This window comes from Mustela nivalis, assembly GCF_964662115.1.
Source record: "Mustela nivalis genome assembly, chromosome: 12".
Classification (NCBI taxonomy): domain Eukaryota; kingdom Metazoa; phylum Chordata; class Mammalia; order Carnivora; family Mustelidae; genus Mustela; species Mustela nivalis.
This window is the reverse complement of record NC_139031.1, coordinates 43,601,417-43,624,695: the sequence shown is the minus strand read 5'-3', so window position 1 is coordinate 43,624,695 and position 23,279 is coordinate 43,601,417. Positions and strand designations below refer to the sequence as shown.

General features: G+C 37.9%; 1 protein-coding gene across 15 annotated transcripts in view; it reads right to left on the bottom strand.

The window, feature by feature from the left end:
* The window catches only part of PDE1C (phosphodiesterase 1C), a 493,351-nt gene that overhangs the window by 27,154 nt on the left and 442,918 nt on the right, over positions 1-23,279 (bottom strand). For 2 of the 15 annotated variants that reach the window (XM_082691799.1, XM_082691803.1), the window contains exon 18: positions 815-7,356. The exons of 12 other annotated variants lie outside the window; for them this stretch is intronic. In XM_082691799.1, coding sequence (XP_082547925.1) covers positions 7,343-7,356 — 14 coding nt within the window. In that variant the 3' untranslated portion in view covers positions 815-7,342. Of the gene's footprint in view, positions 1-814; positions 7,357-22,959; positions 23,215-23,279 lie in introns of those variants that run through there. One more of the 15 variants, XM_082691801.1, reaches the window with a different exon arrangement.

The following is a 23,279-nucleotide window of genomic DNA, read 5'->3' as shown; positions in this document are numbered from 1 at the left end:
GAAATGAGGAAAGAACTGACAGTGAATGATTGTTTGAAAGGGTATTACAGGTGAATTTAATTTTATTATAGTTTTCTGTTTTTAAACACGAGTAAGTTCTGTTTCAGGTTTCAGAAAAAGAATTTTTAAAAATATGTTTCAATGCATGTCAAACACAGCCCCTTTGGAGAGCTGTCACCGCCCTCTTTGTGAGGGTAATATTCCAGTGGGGTGCTATACAGAAACAGCATAGGGAGGTGGCTGGGCAGGGGGTGCTATCTGTGTCAGACGCACCTCTCTGCTGGACAAGTCCCTCTTTGTGGCCAGTGAGAAGGAGGCAGGCTCGGTGCCATCCTGGATGTGAGTCACTAGTACACCCACAAACAGGGGTAATGACTATTCCCTAGTCAGACCCCTCATGTCCACTGCTGGAGAGAAATAAAATATTGCCAGGTAGGCCCTTCAAGAGAGAAAGAAAGATGAAAAGCCGGGAAATTGAAAACTGGCATCACGGGATTGTCAAACTGTGTCATTGTACCCAGAAGAAAACGAAACATATGGAGGCCAGCTTCATTCCATGCATACTGACACTTCTTAAGCCCTGAGGAGCTTTTCATAACCCATCCACCTCGTCCCTCAGAAAAGATGACATGAGTCAAGCTTTACTGGGTAGCTTCTAGGGTGCAGGCAAAGGCACTTGGTATGGGTATTACGTGGTGTTCGGAGCAATACAAAAGAGACAGATGGTTCAGTGAGCTCTTGGGCAGCCCCATAGCTGGGACAGAATACAGACAACAGCAGAAAACATGCAAAGAAAGAAAAAAACAGCCTTTGATTTTTCAAATACCAACCAAGAGATTAACTCATTTGTTTTTATTTGGTAATCAGAAGAACATACAGGTACTTATTCATCACTAGATGATGGGGGAAATTATACATCGACAGACTGTCAGCCTCATCTGTGCAATAAAGATTTACAAGAAACACATTTTGAGTTTATTGAGAGCAGTTTAGCATTTCTGTTTTACATGAATCTTGAGGAATAATTTTTGCATTTCGAGGTGTGATGCTATGGTATTTGAATAGTTTGTTTTCATACAAACCAGTATCATAGAGAACAAAATACTCTTCTTCAGAAAGGATGGCCATTCTCTTGCCCTGTGATATACAAATGCAAATTGAAACCTGCTTTTTATCTGCTAGAGAGCTATTTTACATCATGGAAGTACATCCTCTCACCGCTATAAAAACAAACATAAGTACATTTTACCATCTTCCCTCTTGGAGGAGCATTCTTAGAACACACCCAGAAATCTCCTCCTTATCCCTCAAAGAAGTACTTATTTGGCATGATTTGGACTGAGTTTGGGGGTTTGGGTTCTGCTTGCCTCCCTCTTTTGAGTCTTGTTAAACACTCCCGGTATCAGTCCAGACACCTCTCACAAATCCAGCGGAACAGCAACAAAGTCTAAGGCTGAGATGAGCTGAGTTATCCATTCACACAGGGCCAGCGCCCATGCTGGGAGAGGGGCTACAGACCCCTGGTGAGCACCGGCCATTCTTGTGCTCTCTACTGAGGGAAGGTGAGGGAAGGTGAAGCCTCAGAGTGACTCATCTTGCTTTGGGTAACTGATCTCCCATGAGGATTTCCTTTTTCCTGCTTCCTTTCCTCAATCTTTTCCCTCCACAGCTACCTATCCCATCCTTGGCACCTGACATTTCCTCATGTTAATTCCACTGGAAGAAGATGCTTCTCTTTCCCCCATTATTTTGTGTTTCCTTGTGCTAAAATGATTCCACAGGCAGAATGGCTTGCCTGGACAGAGGCGAAAGAAGGAGTTATGAAGGTAGAAAATGGGAGAAGAAAAGAAGGGAAAGGTAAAAGAAAGGTATGAAAAAGGAGAAGATTCTTAAATTAGGTAGGGGGAGGAAGCAGGCTGTACAGTGGGCACCAGAGCTGATAAAAACCCAACTGAGCTCTACAAATGAAAATAGCAAATATTTTTTAAAAATTTTTTACAGCATATAAAATCGTATAAAAATATCAAAGCAAGAAATAAAGGAAAATGTATAGTCTACAGTTATATCTCTAGAATCAGCTACTGGACAATACCTACAGCTGTAGGTTTTTACTATAAATCTATGTATATTGGTGTGTGACTCTGTCTCTGTACCATCATACATACACCCACTCAAAGACAAGGACACAAGTATACAAATACTTACCCCAAGATAGATCATGACAAAGAAGCAAAGACTCTACAATAACGTGCCTCCAGGGCAATCTACTTAAAAGCCAATCTATAGCTATTGGGTTTTAATGAGCTTTATTTGAAATGAATTACCCTGCACAATAACCCGGCAGAGAAATTCTTCCGCAGGTTAAGAAGGCCGCTCCCATGAAAATACATGGGTTCAGTGATCATGGCAGAAGCCATGGGAGCTTCCATGAGGGCACCCCCTGGCCTGCTCCAGCCAGCATGTATCTCCAGAGATGCACGCTCTTCCCAAAGGAGGTTGAATAAGTGTGCCCCTAGGGTGTTGAAAGGACCCACACACCTCCCCCTGCTTCTCCTGGCTCAGTAGATAGCAATCTACGCTAGGTCCAAGTTCATTGAGGGAAGCTAGCCATGGCCAGTGTGGATCCACTTCTACCTGGGGAACAGGATCCAGCATAAATGTAAATTCATCTTAAATACATCTACAATATCTTAATGAAAAATGGGAGAGGTGGGGGCAGATTAGTTAAAAGAACCAGAAAGTAATAATGTTTAAAAGGATTTCCATGAATTTTTCAGTCTCGGTCTCTCACGGTACCCACCTTTGTTTAATGTAAAAACAAGGTGTTCTTTCACTGAAACAATCCTTGACGACTGCAGACTTTCCTAGAGAAGTATGCAGTCTTTTACAAATGTCGAGAACATCCCATCTTTTTCTAACCTCTCTGAACCCAAATTAACTGAAATCTGTCAAATGTTCTAGGTGGCTCTGCCACCATTCTGATCTACTCTCACCCCAATGCTCAGGGTCTTTGACGAGAGGAAGTCTTAACTGAAATCTGTTCTTGGCAGGTAATGCGTCCCCAGTTCTCAAAGGGATGTTTCATAGAAATATTGTGCCATTCATTACAGTTTTTTTTAAAGTTCACTTTCTAAGTGATTATGAGGCCTTTAATGCTGGAGCAATATTGATGAATCATAAGTATTACTTTCCATTTATTCACACATAAGATCTAATATAACATCATTAGTGCACCATTATGTTCTTTAATGTCCAATTTTCTGTGGCTCAGTGCTGTACCAACCATAAGTTCAGCAGAGCAAAATTGGGCCATGATTCCCCACGCCGCACATACAGGATCTCCTATTTGCTGCAAGACAGTCCACTTTGGATTTTAACTATTTCAACTTGGATTACAAATAAGTTCACTGGTATTTCATATAGATTGGTGTCATCATCCCTTTTGGAAGAACAATTTCAGATAAATCCTGTTTTGTTCTGTTTTTATTTTATTTTTCTTAAATCTGAAAGCCATAGAGAAAATTTTATTTTATTTCTATTTTTTTCATAAACTTTCTCTGACAATTTCCCCAAAACCACCTGCAATTTCTATCTCTTATGATAAGCTACTCATGTCACTACGGTATGTCTGCATATCCGTGGAAAGTAAGCCTTTAGCGATATGCTTGGCATATAGGAGATGCTGGGCTTTGTTGGCACTCACAGGTGGATAGCGGAACACAGCTAGACAGTTGTGCACCTGCTTCCTGAATGCTGACTGTCTCTGGGCCGTGTTCGGTGGTGGTTGGGGTGGGGGGAGCAGCACTGCAGCTCCTGTTGGGATGTGTGGGGATCTCAGAATCAGGACAACGTTTCTAACTGGAATCTTTATTGGGGACATAATACTGCATACATAGACTTTAATCTTAGAATCTCTCGTTATGAGAAAAAGACTGACTGCTTTTTTTCTTTTGTTTTTCCCTATAGCCCACAGAGGACATTATGAAGTCATGTTTATCATGTCTCTGCTCAACGGTGAAGAATAGAAGAAAATATATATTCTTTCTCTCTATCTCTCTATCTATTTATCTATCATCTATCTAAAGAAAAGTGATCCATCACTTTGGGAGTATTCTTACTCCCAAAATATGGATTAGGATTACAAAATTGGTCTCCATCTGTTCGTCTGCCTTCTGCCTCATATCCCATCATAATGTTGCTCTTGACTTGTTCACTCTCCAAATTTACTAAAGGCATGGTTCTAGGTGGAAAATACAATTCAGTGGCTTTAGTTCCGCAAATGAAATAAACAGCCATGCCAGATTCTTCTTTGGCTCTCCGATGTGTAGATACTATTTTACTGTTTAAGTGTAACAGGCCTTTAATAGAATCCCGTTAGATGTTTTCAATAGTTTTGAAAAGCTCCAAGAATGAAATGGGTAATGGAAGAAAATCCATTTAAATTTAATGGGCTAGAAATGAATCTCTTGCCTGCTGCTGTAAGTTATTAGAGCTCATAATCCAAGAAAGGTTGGCATGAATAAAAGATGGAATGAAGACCTCCCAATGGATCGGTCGTTATGTCTCAAAACATAGCACAACCAAAAAACCTGGATGTGGAGCTCTTTGGTGACATAGGGTCTCCCAAACTTCAGGGTCAACTTCATTTGGAAAGTGTTGCACCCAGGGACAGGTAGAAACTGTGGTTTGTCTATGGTGGAAACGTCCCTTTACTGCTGATCAATTCTTAATTCAGGTGTATAAGCCCTTGCTTTCTGCCTGACTGTGTAATACTGAGTAAGATGCCGGACTCCAAAAAAGGGAATAATGTGTATCCCATATTGCTGCTCCTTTGGAAGCTGTTTCAAGAGAACAGAAAGACCACAGAAAGTGCACCAGAGCTTTGGAAATATTGTTCTTCCAGTCAATACTGACTGGGGATCATAATGTCAATGTTTTATCAACTCCAGTATTAATTAATATTACAATAATACATTGTTTATATTTTCAAAAAGTTGATAATTTTGCAGTTTTACTTAATGCCCCTTCAAAATAATTGTTAAGGATTTAAAGATGAGTTTCATGGAGTTTTGCTTCTCCACAATGAGAATTCCAAGCAGAGTTCTATACTAAATGAAACTCTCTCCCCATTCTTTTTCAGCTAATTAGTGACTTAAAGCAAATGGAAAACATTACCATGTCTTTATTGTTGCTAGAAAAAATGGCTATATTCCTGTTTCTTTTTCAGATCTCATTTAGTCTCACTTGTTGAGTATAAAAGGGAAGTTGTAAGCTTTCTATTTTGACCGGCTGCAAAGCTCTACATACAAAAGAGTACAGAACAGAAATGAGGTAAAAAGTTCAGGTTCCAAGATGAAAAATTGGACATGCCCTGGTTGTATTTCCTTCCTATACAAAACCATAACACCTCAAAGAGCATAGTTGGCATCCCGATATCCCATGGATGGTATGTGTGTCATAGGCATACTTTTTTCAACCAGCAGAGTCTTTGGAGATTTATTAACTCATTGCCAGTATTTAAATATTTGGAGAGGGTTTATATAAAATCCCAGGTATCTAGGACCACCTTTCCTACATAGCACTCATCCTGTTGCTGACTAGTAACTGCCCTGTTTCCATAAGACATACCTCAATATACAGAAAGCTCCAATTCCTCACAGTCCCTGCTGCTCCTTACTGCCTCACTGGTCCCAACTGCCATTGATCACAGTAACTCTGATATTACATGGCTTGCTTTACTCATTTGCTCAACCTATTAGGCCCCTGGTTTGAATTTGTGACCACATTATTTATTGTGGTCACTGTTACAAAAGCAGAGGGAGCAACAGAAAAATATGTGTTATTACAAGGCAAAATGTAAAGCTGACCAGAGAACTGTGTTTAAATATCAGTACAAACTGGGCATTTGATGCAAGAGTTCTTCAGCTCTTTCTGTTGGGGAATAGTTCAGTGGGGGCAAGAGGCCCTGTAGACTACATACACAGTCTCCTTTCTGTCTAAAGAAATAGCAACGTTTTGCTTTAGTAATAAGATTTTTTAAATGTTTGTTTTGGTGTTTTTAACGTAGAAATTAAATCTGCAATGGGGAACACACCTAAGCCTACCATCTAGCTTTCTCTCTCTCTTCCTATGATTAGCCCCCACTCCATCACCAGCAGAGTCATGGGGGTTCCCCTTGGGAAGGACTCAAAGATTCCTTTGGGAACCATAACCACCTTTTAAGAATCAGTTTTATCCAAATCACACCATTTAGACTCATAAAATTACCCTTTACATAGATTCCCCTGGATCCCATTTTTGACTTGAATTCAGGGGGTGAATCCTTATTCTCTTTCCATGCTACATCCACGATGCTTTCTTTTGGCTTGTGCTGTTAATTATCTCCTCTGTGTTATTTTGAAAGACCCACCAAAATGAGAAGAGTTATTTGACATATCTCCCTGATACTAATTCCCTTAGCACTTCCCTGACTAGAAAGAAGAGTGATTAAGTGAAATCATAAATATCCAAAAGAAGAGGACCACCGAGTGGTAAGAATTTCAGTAACCATTTAGTCATGGATGCTACCCAATGAAAACAATGTGTCTCCCACCTAAACAGTACGGTCATCAGCGGAAACATTCAGGTTTCTATTAATGAAAGCACAGATAAATTAAGCATTTACAAATAGATTCCTATAGGATAATCTCTTAACAAAAAAAAAAAAAAAAAGAATGTCCTATATAAATGGAAAGACAAGCATAAGAACCAATTTTAAGTCTGAAAGAAAACTGGAGAAAAAGAATGTTCCAGACTCAGGAAAGAAACAACCAGAGACTGGAGTCATCATCTTAGCTGTGATGAAGGACCAGCACGGCTGTAGGCTGTATCCACCATCAGTAGCCAGTTAAAAAAATAACAATTTAAAGGAACGGCATCGACAGTAGTAAGGTGGCAATTACTGCGCATGTAGCTTTTTCAGGCCTCCCTCAGCATATCCAGGATGTCCATCCTCATCAGGCCAGACAGGTGCCTTGAAAGCAAGGGCATTACATTAGCAAAGAATTCTGAGGAAGTCCCTTCACGTTTTGTTTCTGTTTGTGCAAAAAGCTCAAGTTGTTTGGTTTGCTTGGGGGAGGATTTCCCCAGAGTTCTTAGACCTCAAACCAGCTCCCAGAGAGCCATCTCTTGAAAGGAGGTGGCATGAGGGAAGGCCAAGTGTGTAGGGGGAGGGGGGCTTGTTTCTGAAAGTTGGACACCTTCCCCAGATACGGGTCTTTGTGGAAGGAGAAGGAGAATGAAGAAGCTCAGCTAAAATGATGCAAGACACTGGCAGCCTCTTTTATTGTATGTGAGGTGTGTTTTACTCTTCTGAATCTGAAAAAAAGAAAAAGAAAAAGAAAAGTGTCAATGCTGCCTTTCCCCCCACCCTCCTCCACCCGCCGGGTCTGAGGAGAAAAAAAATCTGAGGAACAAAAAAAGAGGGGGGAGGGGAGGATCAGTTCAACATTTCCATACTAGTCACTGCTGTCTCCTTTGTAGCACCGTTTGCTCTGTTCATAAAGGGAAACTCTCCGTGGAGAATTTTAAACACTGGTTACATTCGAAATCTTAATAGTTACTTTCAACTTGATTATCAAACATTTGGTTCATGCAATATGGATACTAAAATACCTTATTTTGAACCAAGATGACAGCGCCTGCCAGATCGGGCCAATGTGCCTCAGGGATCAGTGGGATTGGAAGAAACCGGATTCATCAAATCCCAACCATGTCCATACCAGAAGCAATGTTTTTCTCTCTTAGAATCTCTACACACCCACCTACCCCTCAGAAGCTTCCCCAAGAAGATTTAAAGCAAGATGTATCCCAAGTGAAATCATTATTCAGATGGGTAAATCACCTGACTTCTCTACTGGACCCAGAGTGAGGTGGTGGAGGAGGAAGACAAAGATGGAAACAGGACTAAGTTGATGGAAATAGACAATACTGGATTTCTTTTTTTCCCCAAGTGGCATACTCTATTCCATGCAAGCTCACTAGGCTTGGACAGAATTTCTAAAAAGCCAGCAGACAAACAAAAAGCATGTTATTGCTTCCCACAAATGTTGCAGGGTCTATAAGTTATCATGCCTTATAGTTAGAGATGGTTCCCTCCTGTGCAGGGAGAGGAGTACAGTGGCTTAGATTTTAAGGATAACACCGTTTTCCTACAGAAATGTTAGGAGTCACTTGTGGATGAGCAACATTTCCTATTCAACTTGAAAGACTGAGATACTGTCCTAAATGAGAAGTAGTTGAAATTAGGCAGCGAACTAGTTGAGAAATGGGAGAGCCCTATCTGATCTTTTGAAATTACTATCAATTTTTAATTTTCCAGGAGTCATTGATACGATTGATCCTCCTGTTGTTCCTCTTTCTTCATTTTGGTTCCATGTATGTTTACCCTCCGTCAACACCTTCTCCCATTTGGCAGAAGTAACAGAAAAGAGAAAAACTTCTGACCAGTTAGTCCGATGCTGGCACCGGCAGCAAGGGAAGTCATGAGTTGCCTCTCTGGAACTTGCCAGTGAGGGAAAGGGGTGAAATAAAACCTGAAATCAAGGACTAGAAATTTCCCCCTGGTTCTGATCGTCTGTACAATTTGGTCTGGGTGGCAGTTACAAGGCAGGTCTCCTCCTGAATGCTTTTGGCCCCACCATTACCCATTTGAGGTCATATGTAATGACTCCTTTCAGACAGTCATCATAGCACTAACTACCCTAGGAGATGTCCCCAGCCCCCCAAATATAAAATCCAATTTTATTATGATGATATAAGTCTGAGGTGATTGTTTAATAAATGACCCATTGGTTGGAAGGATGCTAGGAAGAGCTGACAAGGACCACTGTTATACCAGTGAGCCTCAATTAGCCAACAAAGGAAGCGATTCACATCTTTTTTCATGAAGCCTCTGTGAACGGTAGCCAGCTGTCCAGCCTGCGGGGTTCCAGAGATGGAAAGAAGTCCATCTAGGATCTTAATGGACCCCAAAGGCCCTAGAAAGAAGACCTTTTTCCTTTTCCAGTCATTGCTTCTGAATGAGATGGGAAGTGACCAGCTGTGGATGTCTACCCTCCACTCCACCGTCTTCTGGTCAAGGGATGGAGAGAAGAGGTAAATAAAGAAAACGTGTGTCTCAGCTGCACCTATGTTCATTAAGTACAACCAACAGTAAAAGCTGCTCTGTAGCTGGGTCTGTGACCTGCAGGACTTCCTAGCCTTCCCAAACACAGGTTCTCCCCAAAGTAGTTTCTGTTTCTAAATATCTTAGGGCATTTGCGGTAAGGTGTCTCCCATCACAGCTACCTACAAGACGTAGATTCCTTGAAGGCAGGAGAAACATCACTTATCTTCCTCACTCTTTGCATATATTACAATGCCTGACACATTGTACATGCTCAACAAATTATTTTTTAATTGAAAGGAAGTGAATTAAGTAAGTATCAAGTAGATGGGATAGATACAGAAGCATAATGATGGGTAGGAAGTCTCTCACTACCCTTTTTGAAAATCTTTTCATAGCAGGAAACAAAATTTAAGAAGAAAATCATAAACATATTTATTTTATATTTTATTCAATAATAAGGTAGGATATGTCAAAAGCATGTATTTCCTTTGGAGAATTTGCCCCACTGTGGAGACCAACACCCTGGAGAAGGGGCACCTGTCATACATGTGGCTTTGATGTGGTCTGTAAATCAGGCTTGCTCCCTACTCATTCCACACTTCCTCCCTCAGCACTGAGCGTCCTATATTTGCTCTGTTGTGGTTGGGTTTTGCGTCTTAGCTTTCAGTTTAAACTAAAATTGGACAAGCATTTTAAGCTAAAATTGGATAAGACCACAAAGCATTAGGAAAATAAGTTCCTGAAGACAAGTAAGTGGCCACTCTGTATTTAACTGAGATAAAGAATCATTTTTTTTTTTTTGTTCTAGGGTCTCTGAATTTCAAAAGCCATTCTACATTGGCTTTTTGGAGGCCACAAAAAGCAGTTAAACTCAGCCACCTATTTATGATCTATAAGCAGAAATGGAAAATATCTTCATCTAACTTGGGATACTGCGAGAAAATATCTAAGGGAGTGCCATCCACCGATGCACCTGCCCCTTGACCAAAGACTTCTTGCGTCTCTCAAAGGGGTAGCCGTGGAGGCTCTGAATCCTGAGGCACAGGCTGTATGAATTCACAGAACCATATTTACTCCAACGAAATGCACAACAAAAAATGTTTCAGCAACTTCATTTGAAGAATAAAGGAGGTGGAAATTGACAACAGTGTGGCCTTGTTTATTCCACTCTTCCCACGCTACTCCTCCTACAGGTAAGTGGAGATGCTGTCTGAAACCATTCGGTTTAAAGATAATTGTTTTAAGAAGAAGCTTAAATTTCGATTTAACGTGATTTGACTCTTAAAATGTGTTTATCTGTCATAATGTTTATTCCTAAATCATCTACGAATCTGGCACCAGGCTTGAAAAACAACTGTAAACACTTTTCTTTTTCATTTTTCTTGGTTTTGATTTTTTACAGCCTGATTCAACTATCATCCAAGCTCAAAGAAATAAGCTGACTTGGCTGAGAACAGAGCTGGGATTCAAACCAGATTTTCGAGTTCCAGAAACTCTACCATAGCTGCCTCCTTATGGAGTCAACTTTCTATGAAAACAACAAAATACAGTAAGCAATGGAAAGGAAGAATAAATGTGGCAAAATCAAACCCAATTTTAGATGTCTAGTAGAATTTCTGTGGGCTTATAAGTGGGTTCTGGTTTCGTTTGTTTTTTTTTTTTTTTTAATAATGGGGAAATGCTAAAAACAAACAAATATTATTTTAGATATAGCTGTTAGAATTTATCCAGAGATTTCACTGTTTTAGGTCTTAAGTGCTATTTTAAATGGTTATCACTAAATATCCAAAAACATATACTGCCTGCTTTCTCCCTGCCCCAAATGATAATGGATATGATTACAGTATGATTGTTTTAAGTTAAGTTCACTGCATGTAATACTAATGCTACATCCCTGCTAAGATAGATGGGTGGATGGATGGATGGATTAACTGATGGACAGACAAAGTAAGTAAGTAAATTTATGGGAATATTAACTTCCTGAAACTTCCTGTTGCCTATGCCAACAAGATGAGATCTTAAAATTTACCCATTTGATCCAAATTCACAGAATAAGAATAGAACAAAAGATGGCAGTTTTTAGCTCCAACCCTCGCCCAATTTTTTCTTTTCTTCTGACCCATGGCATCTGTGTTATCACTGAGAATAATGATGGTATTAAAGTCTTAATTTCTAACTTTTCTGCCTTCTCTTTCTCTTTACACAGCATGGTCTTTTCAAACTAAAAATCTGTGAATAACTCTCCCTCTCTGCCCCACACTGCCCAAGGTGTTTTACTGTTGTTCGTCTCTTATTAAGAAATTAGTACTTTAATGCCTAAGGAAACAATGAAAACATTTGACTCTGTAAGTGCTCCCAGACCTGTCCCCACTCTTGAGAGGTAAGTAAATAGCAGGCAGCCGCAGCCCATACCACTCCTTGGTGCCGGTGAGACAACCTAGGATTGTCTGCATACGAAAGTTTTTATTTCTGACCAGTCTTTGAATCTGCTGTTTTTGAAGCCAACAAGAAGCCAGAGACCATAGAGACCAAGGAAGTCCTTCAGAGAAAGTGAGGCTAGAATTTTAGACCTGAAACATTATGACTGCTCTTCACGTTTTCTCAATTTTATTAGTTCAGGAAAAGCAATGTAAGATTCAAAGTAAGTGAAAGAAGAAAGAAATATTTTTTCTCAAGTTTTCACTGTGGCTCCAGAGTAGAAAATAAAAATAGCATGTATGATAGAGGGCTAATACTTATGAAATACAGATGTCACTTGAAGATTGTGGTGCCATTCTGTGGAGAATGCTAAGAATAAACACAAAGAGGAAGCTTTGATACTTGCTTGATACTGCATTTTTAACTGTTCTCCTAGTGTGTGGGTGTCTAGAAAAGAAATGGCATTAACAATGTAGACAGTGCTAGCTCCTGAAATTGGCACATATTTACTGCAAAGGCAGCTGTTATTTTAATGAATTTTTTCTAATGTTAATAGAGCTTCTTTTGACAAATGCATTGTTACTTGTGTTCCTCCATTCCATGTGTAGAATCTGACAAAATCTAAAATATAGGGGGGAAATAGATAAATATTTATTTCATGAATACTGAGAAGTTATTTTTAATCCTGAACATCAGTGTTGAGGGGGGAAAATCACATTTTCCACAGTTCCAAAATTATAATCCTTTCTGTCAGACTGGGTTCCTTTAAAAATACAATGGTACATTAAGAGTGTAACGAAATGTCTAGAAGATAAAGTGAAACAACGAAAGCTTATATACCAGTAATTCCAAGGGAAAAGTTGTTTAAAAAGATTAATTTTGTCATTACCAAAGTGTACCTAATATACTTTTATTTGACATTTCTACTATGTAGTTATTTGCTAAGTGACTGGAATCTAAATGGCAATGTAAAAAGCATAAATTGACTTCAGAAATTTTCTTTGGTATAACACAATTTAATTATTTTAAACCCACCAATCTTACATTGTATTATATAGATTATATCACCTATATATGCAATATACATACATATGTATATACTATATATATTTCAGTTACTGTTTCAATACTACAAATGTGAATTCCAAAGGCACAAAAATGGACAGGAGGATGATAGTAGTAGCATGCCACCTGTTCCTTTATAATCCATCATGAGGATACCTATTATACGCCCTCCTTGAGAAGCACAAAGATATTCACTAAACCTGGAAGTTTATATTAGTTTGAAATGCATGTTTGTAACTGAAAGAGCTAACTGTTCTGATTCACTGTGACTCACCGATACTAGAACCATGTGTAAGTAATAGCCTTTGTACTTCCAAGCTCTCAAGAGTATAAGTCGGTAGTAAAAAGAGCAGGAACATTATTTAGTTCACCCCATATGACCACGTCCTAGCCACATATCATGGAATGGTTACTAGTCTTCCTCCAAATCCATCCAAAAAAACAACTGTGTTGGGTTTCAGTGTTGCTGAACTCACAATAACTCTCATTGGGTCAACCTACAGCACAGCTTCTGAAAATAACTAGAAAATAACATTTAAGTATATCAATCAAAATGTTTTGCAACAAAACCCTTTAAAATCCAATTAGTGAGGTTTTGTCCAGATACATGAGAATAGCAGGCAGCTAAAAATTTATTTTGCAATCCTCTCCTGCATTTATCAAACTTTTTGTAGTTTTCCTTCGACAGGGATATGGGAGTGCATGGTTTAGACCCTTGGGTTATCTTACTACTTGAGAATATTAGGATGTAAAATGTTCTGAAAAACAAATATCTCATGGCTTTTCTTGCTAAACCATATCATTTCTTCACTGTTGATGCTCCATATGTTAGTACATACACATACATTTGTTAAGTAAATAGGTCACAGGAGTTTTCATGAACAAATGGCTAAGGGAAATGGGGTATTAATCAGAACATGTGTTATTATGATGACTTATCTTAACCGGGACTCAGGGGACTCCAGATGTTTGGTCCCTGTACACTCATGGAAAATAACTCATAAAGATGCTGGATTCTCATGCTGAAGGAAAATTCTTCATTAAAGAAATAGGCAGCTTTTTGTCAATACATAAAGGACTACAGTGCAATATCTTCCCAGAACTAAGAAAAAAACTGTTATCCTCTGAGAAGGAAACAAATAAAATACCCAAAAGATGGGATTAACTATTTATAGAAACTACCTCAAGACAGCAGAGGTTCACTTCAGTGGCATGATCAATAGTGAGGTGTGCTGCAAATCATTCATTGCTAAAAGCAGTTAAATACTAAAGTTTTATAGGTTCTGTACTTAAAGTAAATTAGGAAGGACTTAAGGTTATTGTTACAGTAGTACTGCCCTGGACGTGAGAGGAAAGGACAGGGTAACAACTAGTGTTATCAGAACTGCTCACCATCCTTGGCCCTTTTTACTCATCATGGTTCATAATCTGATCATACCTGTGGAGATTTATAAAGGTCATGAAAATCTTGTGGCCTATGATGGGGAATCAAAAACAATGCCTTAAAAACAAGGAGGTTTCTTCAAGATTAAGGTCCAGAAATGCAATCACAAAGAACTAAAAGTAAACAAGAATGATCATCTACTCCAAGATATCAACCTATCTGATGGCTGAATTTGTGGTCAAAAAGGAGACTAGAAAGAGAGGTGCCAAGGAGGAGTGCCTCTTTCACTGTCAGAATACAAGGCATGCAAGATGGCCACCATACTATTCTTGGCAAGTCTATCCCAATGGTGGAGACAGATGTATCAAGATATTCTACCTTGAAGTTACACTTCATCAACTAACTCTCCTTACATTCTCAGCTTGTCAAGCAACTTTCTGATATGATTTGAGTTCCCAGTTAGGTTTTCCTTTAGGAGAAAGAAACCACTGACTAGCCAGTTGACAGGAGTATTCCAGCACATATTGTACATCAGTAAATTAGCAGTCAAAACCATACATTGGTTAGGAGTATTGGTGTTAGTGTCAACAGATCTTTTGTAGCATAACCAACTCTTCATTTACTGTCAATAGGAAGCTCCTTTTCCATTGTGTGGAGCCCTTCTTGCTAATCAGCTCTTCTCCTTTACAACATCACGCATAGTGTAGGCTCCCAAATGAAGGGATTGATGTTTTGTTTTGTTTTGTTTTGTTTTCCAGATAAGATAGTTCTTACATACAAAACAAAATGAATGAAAACCCACAAAGTGGGCTTCACGTCACAAATCCTATGTCAAGAATTTTCAAGACTCCATTACCTCTTCTATTACTAAATTGTCTTATGTATACCTTTCGTAAAACAAATTGGGACAGAAGTTTCAACTAGGATGGCCATTAAGACACTTCCCTCTAAGACTTGTAACCCATTAAGATTCTGAAATATAAATGCCTATAAAGTTCCCCATGGCTAGTTAAGATGTATGGGATTGATTTAAATACAAGTATACTGAAGGTGGGCAAAAGTGTTCAATTGCTTCTATAGCTCTGCATGGACCAAGGCACAGACAGCATCAGCTGCAAGTGATACTAAGAAGCCCTGTGGGAAGAAACAGCATTGATTGGAACAATGAGGAAATAAAAGGAAGCATTGACTTACAAGCTATGGTTTTGATAGATCTGAAATAAGGCAGTTCTTTATTCTGGTGTATAAAGACAGCCTAATAACTATTGTCCTGAGTAGTGTGGGGAAAAATACTTGGAAGAACGAATGAGGTGAGCATGATTCCCTGAGAAGAGAATACTGGGGTACAAGTATTTATACAGACATGAAAACTGATGATGGTCTCAACAAAAACATGCCTCCTGAATAATGATGTATGTGCCAGTGTGTTTGTTGCTTCTCATATCTCCGAACATGAACTAAGTCAGACACTATTGTTGCTGTAAAGACAGACATGTGTCTCAGTTCTTCATGCACCTTCTCCAGGCCTGGGCAGACCCTACTACCAACTCCACTGCAAAGCAAGTCATGACACTCCACCCTTAAGGCAACTAAAGAAATATTTTCAATGTCAGCCGGAAAATAAGAACACCAAGTACAACTCAAGTGTAAAGGGTTCAGACTATATCCTTCCACTGCTTTTATAAACTGGCACATCTATTATAACAGAACCAAAGGCATCTAACAGAGTCAGAGTCATCCATTCCATTTATTTACCCACTTTCAAACTACTCTGGTAGGATCATCTAGTTAGAAAACAGGAAAAACACAATAATTCTTTGGTTGACTCTTGTGAGTCCTGCAGTAAGTCAAGGTCATGAGATACCAGTCTTGTGAAGAATCGCATCACAAGCAAATTCGTGAATGTATACTACAGGACTTTTAATTTCAAGTAGTTGTTCTACATGAACTAACAAGAATATTGGCTCAATTGCCTTTCATGTTTCCTGTATTGAGAGCCTAAAGGCAAGACAAGGAGCAACTTAAGAAATACACAGAAAGAGTGGCTATAAGGAAATGAGCTGACAAAGTTGTGTCCTCACAGGCAAAGGGAAGTTGAGAACTAAAAAATTATTAGGTGAATATAATATACAAGTGTAAAATCATCTCCCCATGTATATGTTTTGTTTTGTTTTCTCTCATTATAATTTTTAATTTGGCTTTTAATTTGCATTTCCTACTGATATCTATGATCTCCTTAATGTACCTATTTGCTAGCTATACATCTCTTCCGTTTTTTTTTTTAAAGATTTATTTATTTATTTGACAAAGATCACAAGTAGGCAGAGAGACAGGCAGAGAGAGAGGAGGAAGCAGACTCCCCGCTGAGCAGAGAGCCCGATGCGATGCGTGGCTCCATCCCAGGACCCCGGGATCATGACCTGAGCCGAAGGCAGAGGCTTAACCCACTGAGCCACCCAGGTGCCCCTGTACTTCTCTTCTTTGTGAAATGTTTAAATCTTTTGCATGTCTTTAATGAATTTGTTTATTTTCTTATTATTGAACATTGACATTTCTTTATATATTTTGGATATAACTCTTTTAAAACATATAGGCTTTGTAAATATTCTCCCCAGGTCTGTGGGCTGTCTTTTCATTCTTCTAATAGAAGCTTTTGAAGAGCAGATGTTCTTAATTTATTAAAGTATAATTTATCAGCTTCTTCTCTTATGGTTTGTACTTTTGGTGTCAGACCTGGAAAACCTTTGCCTAACTTGAGATTGCAAAGGGTCCTTCCTGTTTTCTTAACCTTGAGTCTTATAATTTAACATTTTCAATTTAGGTTTATGATTTTGATGTTTGCATATGATGTAAAATATAGGAGATAATTTTGCATATCAATAATGAATTATTCCATCACCATTTGTTAATGACTACCTTTCTCCATGGAATGCCCTTTGTCAATAGTAAGTTGTCCATGTACATATAGATCTACTTTTGGACTCTCTATTCTATTGACCCATTTGCCTATCATGATGCTAATACCATGCTGCTTTCATTACTAAGCTTTAAGTCTTCAAACAAGGTCTTCCTTTTTAGCCCTCCAACTTTTCCCTTCTTTTTCCAACTTGCTTTGTTTATTTTGGGTGCTATGCATTTCCACATAAATTTTATAATTGGTTTGCTAATTTCTACCCCCCCAAAAAAACCTGCTAAGATTTTAATTGAATTGCATGAATCTGTAGATCAATTTGGAGAGGACTTACATTTCCACTATCTCTGGAAAATCCCCCAATATTTGGCAATAAATACTACGTTTCTAAATAATTCTTAAATCAATGTAAAAATTAAAATAGAAATTAGAAAGTATTTTGAACTAAATGTGAATACAGCATGTTAATATTTATGGCATACTACTAAAGTGGTACTTAGAAATTTACAGCACTTAATGCCTACATTAGAAAAAAAATCTCAAATTAATCACGTTAGCTTCCACCTTAAGAAAAAGCTAGAAAATAAGGCAAACTCAACTCAACGAAAGCAGAAGAAAAAAAAAAGATAAGGAAGGAATCAATGAAATAAAAACAGAAAAACAATGAGAAATATTAATAACAATAATTAGTAAAACTTATCCTCTAGCCAGACTGGTAAGGGGGAAAAACGAGAAAAAAGACAAATTACCAATATAAAAAAATGATAGATTAAGTCATGATATATTCTACAAAAATTAAAAGGATACTAAAACAATATTAATATCCTTATGCCAATTTAATTCCACAATGACCTGTAAATATGCTTTGTATGACTTGGCTCCTTTTCAATTTATTGGGACTTATTTTATAACTCACAATCTGGTCTATATTGATAAATGTTCTTCACATGCACTTGAAAAGAATGTGTGTTCTCTATGGTTGGGTATTCTAGGGATGCCATTTAGGTGAAGTTGGTTGGTATTGTTGTTCAAATCTTCCTTTCCTTTCTGACTTTATATCTCTTTATTCTATCAATGATTGAGAGAGGAATGTTAATGTCTCTGAATAAAATTATGGATTAAATTTTTTTTTTTTTTTTTTGCTGAGGGTGCCTGGATGACTCAGTTGCTTAAACATCTACTTTCAACTCAGGTCATGATCCCCGGATCCTGGGATCAAGCCCTCAGCTCCCTGCTCAGCAGGGTGTCTGCTCCTCCCCTAACTCATGCATTCTCTCTCTCTCTCTCTCTCTCTACCCCAAACAAATAAAATCTTAAAAAGTTTAAAAAGATAATTTTTTCAGTTAATTTTGTGTAATTCAGTGCATAAAGTATTATTATATCATCTTTATAAACGGACAACTTTATCATGAAATGGACTTCTTTATCTCTGGTGATAGGGTTTGCAATGAAATCTACCTTGTCAGCTATTAATACAGCCATTCAAGTTTTCTTTTTATTAGTTACCTTGATATACCAATTGTCATCCTTTTACTTTTGGGCTATTTGTGTGTGTGTGTGTGTGTGTGTGTGTGTGTGTGTGTGTTTAAATAAAGGCAGACTACAATTGTGTTTTATAATCTGAAAATCTGTTTTATTTATTGGGGTCTTTAGGACATTTAATGTCATAACTGATATGCTTAGTTTTAAGTCTATGATCTTGCTATTTGTTTCCTATTTGTCTCATATGTTCTTTGTTCCCTTCTTATCTTTTTTTAAATCTTCTTGCAGATTAAGTATTTTTACAATTCCATTTTATCTCTTTTGTTGGCTTATTAGCTATATGGCTTTGTTTTGTTATTTTAATTGCTTTAGAGTTTATAGTATATGCTCTTAATTTACCACAATTATCTTTCAAATGATATTATGTCACTTCATGTATAGTAGAACTTTACAGTTATATACTTCCATTTCTCCCTTCCCAGCTTTTTATGCTATTGTCTGTTTATGCTATTGTTTTATGCTATTTCAGTCATATATGTTATTTTTTAAGATTTACTGATTTATTTGAGAGAGAGAGAATACGCAGGAGCAGAGGGAGAGGGAGAAAGAACCTCAAGCAGACTCCACACTGAGCATGATGTCCAATGTGGGACTTGATCTCATGACCCTGAGATTACCACCTAAGCTGAAACAGAGTCAGTCACCTAACCAAAGGCACCATACATGTACCCCTCAGTTGTATGTGTTATAAATCAGATGATGTATTACTATTATTTTGTTCAAATAGGCAATGATCTTTATCCATTTAGTTACCATTTTTCATGTGCCTCATTCTTTTGGGCAGGTCCATATTTCCAACTGGCATAGTTACCCTACTCCCTTTCATTAACATTTCTTGTACTGTGACTTCTTTCAGCTTTTATATCTGAAAGATATTTTTGCTGGGTATAGAATTCTTAATTGAATTATTTTATTCTTTCAGCATGTTAAAGATGTTGCTCCACTGTTTTCTCACTTGCATTGTTTCTGATAAGATATTTACAGTTATCCTCATTTTTTTTTCAATTGTACATGAATTTTTTTATCCCTCTTGCTGTTTTTAAATTTTCTCTTCATTACTCATTTTGAATAATGTGATTATGACATGTTTTGGTATAATTTTATCAAATTTCTTGTGCCTCGGCTTTACTGAGCTTCTTGAGTCTGTGCATTTGTAGTTTTCATCATTGGGCAAAATTTTCTTTGCCCAAGTAAATTACTTCATCAAATATTTTTCTTTCTTCTTCTCTCTCTTCTTTATGTTAGGAACTCCAGTTACATACATCAGGCTGTTGAAGATGTCCTAAAATTCACTGTTGCTCTTTATAATTTTTTCTGTTTTATTTTGGATAATTTTTCCACTAGTCTTTTCTTCTACAATGTCTAATCTCACCCATTGTACTTATTATTAATCTCATCCAATGTTTTTAGCTAATACCATCCAGTATGTTTTCTAAATCATACATTATAGTGCTTATTTCTAGAAGTTTGATTTTCCCTTCTTTATATCTCCCATCTCCCTAATCAACTTTCAGACATATGGGTTATATTTATAAGAACTGCTTTAATATTCTTGTCTGCTATTCTAACTTCTGTTTCAGTTCTCTCTCTCTCTCTCTTATTATGCAAAGTATTTTCTTGCTTCTTTGCACATCCAGTAGTTTTTGATGGGATATTGGATATGGTGAAATTTACCTTGTTGGGTACTGGATATTTTTGTATTCCTATACACAAACTTTGGGGTGCAGTTATTTGGAAACACTTTGATCCTTTTATGTCTTGCTTTCAAGGTTTATTAGGTGAGACCAAAGCAGCATTTAGCTGACAGCTATTTACTCCCCAACTAACAAAATAAGACATTTAGGTGGCTTCTATCCAATTCCCTTTAAATTATGAGGTATTCAAGTCTGACTATTGAGAATAGGTACTTTTCTTGCCTTATATGAAGTGTGAACATTAGGACCATTCCCTCTAATCCTCTTGAATGGTTCTTTCCTGATCTCAGGTAGTTTCTTATCTGTATGGGTCAATCAGGACTCTGATGAATGACTACTCTTTAGATTTCTGGAGTTCTATATATCTACAGCTCTCCCCTCTCTGGTACTTTATCTTGTTAGCTGGAGCCACAGTGGCTCTCCCCAGACCCTTATTCAACTCTTCAACTCAAGGAGTCCATCAGGTCTGCCTCGATTCTCCTTCCTATGTTGCTTGGAAATCCTCTCAAAGGAGGAAGCTGGATCATTCATAGGTATTATATCATTTGTTTCCTGTTTCTTGGAGATTACTGTTCTTCATTTCTTGATGTCCAGTATCTTGAAAACTATTTTTCCATGTAAGTTGTCTTTTATTATGATTATTATTGTTTCAGGTGAATCTAATTCTTATTAGTCCTCTTTGGCAGAAGCAGAGGTACATAGATGGTCTTTTGTCCACTCTTTTCACTCTACACAGTTGACTTTTAAATTTCATGAACACCCTTAAACACTCCAATTTCCAGAACATTCAGTGAAGGAGAAATTCCTGCTGAATTCTCTCTCTCTGGGACTTGGCAAATAACCCCGTAGGGCCTAATTATAATCAGTCTTTTGAGAGACACAAATGGTGGCTATCTCTTATATCTCTTTAATGTAGTCAAAGTTAAAAGCAAACTCATATTTCTGGGCAACTATAAAAAATTATGGCAGGTCCAAGAGACTATGCTGTTTCAAACATGACTAAAAACACACTGAAAATAATTCATTCACTGGCACCCCGCCAGTCTCCCAGTGACACTGTAAAAGTTTAGGCCCTGAGAGAATCTTGGCTCAGAGGCCCCGATCTTTTTATGTTAGTACATTTCTCCCTAAGAGTAAACAATGTAGTTTCAAAGGACATTCATTCTTTGAAGCCAGTTTGAAAATTAATACTGCAGGATACTAAGTAGTACCTCAGTAGCCTGACAGAGATAATGTTCAACTGCAATGTTTTCACTATGCCAGGATATAATTTATGCTTTTAGCACACACCCCTTCCCTCTGTGTGTGCCTCAGCTCAGTGGAGTTTGGGAATAACCAACTGTGGTCCAGTTTCCATCAGGTTTCTTTCTGAATGGGTACAATGTTCCAACTTCAAACCATAGTCGGTTTGGTCATACTGGGCACTGAATTGTGCTTGGATACTCCCTCTCAAAAATTAGACAGAGCTGGTCACCCCTGGCTCCCAAGGCTTGTATTAGGGGGAGAGGCATTAATAATAGTTAAACTGACTACCTCTCATCATCAAATGTTAATAGGATCTATTAAAAAGAAATATTCAAAATGTATATGGTTGTTACTAGGCAGCTTTTAATAATCAATGTACCCTCTGATCCATATATCACTTAAAAGAGACTTTTGATGATCAAAGGTGAAGAGATAAATGAGGCTGATTGAAATCTATCCACTTCATGCCACCAAGAATGGCTTTAGTCCTGGGAAAGATTTTTGGCTAAGATAGCACAAGTAACTAAAGCTCAGTGATCTGTGTCCTTATGGTATCAAAGCAGTGAGAACAACTGATGTCATGTTAGCCCATCAATAAAATTAAAACAGAAAGTTGTTCATGTCCAAGTTTGTGTATAAGCTTGCTAGTATAAACACACCAGACCCACTGGAAGCAGAGGAAAGTTAGAGTTATGGAGGGGGAAAGGAATAGACATCAGAAAATATCTCTTCTTTATTTATTGAACCCTTTTCATCGTCCAGTGGGATCCAGAATCATGTTCATTAAACAGTCAAGCTTTACATTTATTTGTTCAATAGAACATAGTATCTGTTGACCCCTTCCTACACCCCTCTTTTTTTAAAAAAAGCTGTTTAATTATTTTAAATACTTGGGAACAATTTAATTATAAATGGCACCGGTAAAATAAAAGTGCTTAATGAAGGTAATAAAATTTAACTCACAAGCCCACATGACACCATCATAACAGATGATGTATGTATATTATAGATATTTGTAGCACAATATAAAAATGCAACAAGATCCCATGTTAAAGATTTGGGACTTACTCTGCACTTTTATGCTCTAGGAATTCAGATGGGCTAGTCACTGGATGCAGGATGGGCCAGGTTTCCAGGTGCTGGGTTTATATCTAACACCATTCTCCTCTATTGTACATGTTCTGGCTTGTGTTATCTTGACTTGGGTTTAATGATGTCTGGCAACAAATCTTACCCATAATAAAGTTTGGCTAGGATGACTGTCATTTTGAATTCTGTTTTTTTGTGTGTGGGGTTTTTTTTTTTTTTTTAAAGATTTTATTTATTTGACAGAGAGAGAGATCACAAGTAGGCAGAGCAGCAGGCAGAAAGAGAGGGAAGCAGGTTCCCTGATGAGCAGAGAGCCCAATGTGGGGATCGCTCCCAGAACCCTGAGATCATGACCTGAGTTGAAGGTAGAAGCTTAACCCACTGAGCCACCCAGGGGCCCCTTGAATTGTTTTGTCTCTGTGTAATTCATGTCTTAGTCACAATCATTCAAGGAAGTATTTATTTTTATTTTTATTAGATACATGGTTTCCATTTCCATAAACAATTTGGTGAAAAACTGCACATGAGTGTTCCCTAGGTATTATGTGATAAGACACCTGGCGTGAATTATTGAATGAGCATAGGAGAAAAGTCTTGAGAACTGATTTCGTGCATATGCGTAAAGAAAGCCTGCCACAGTGGCTTAGAGGGGCTGCTTCCTTTTTAATAGGTGGAGTTGTGTTCAAATTTCTTCTTACTCCTCAATCTGGTATTTATCCTTCAATGACATTAAAACCAAATCATCAAAGAACAGCTTAGCATTCAATGCAATGTCTCTAGGGA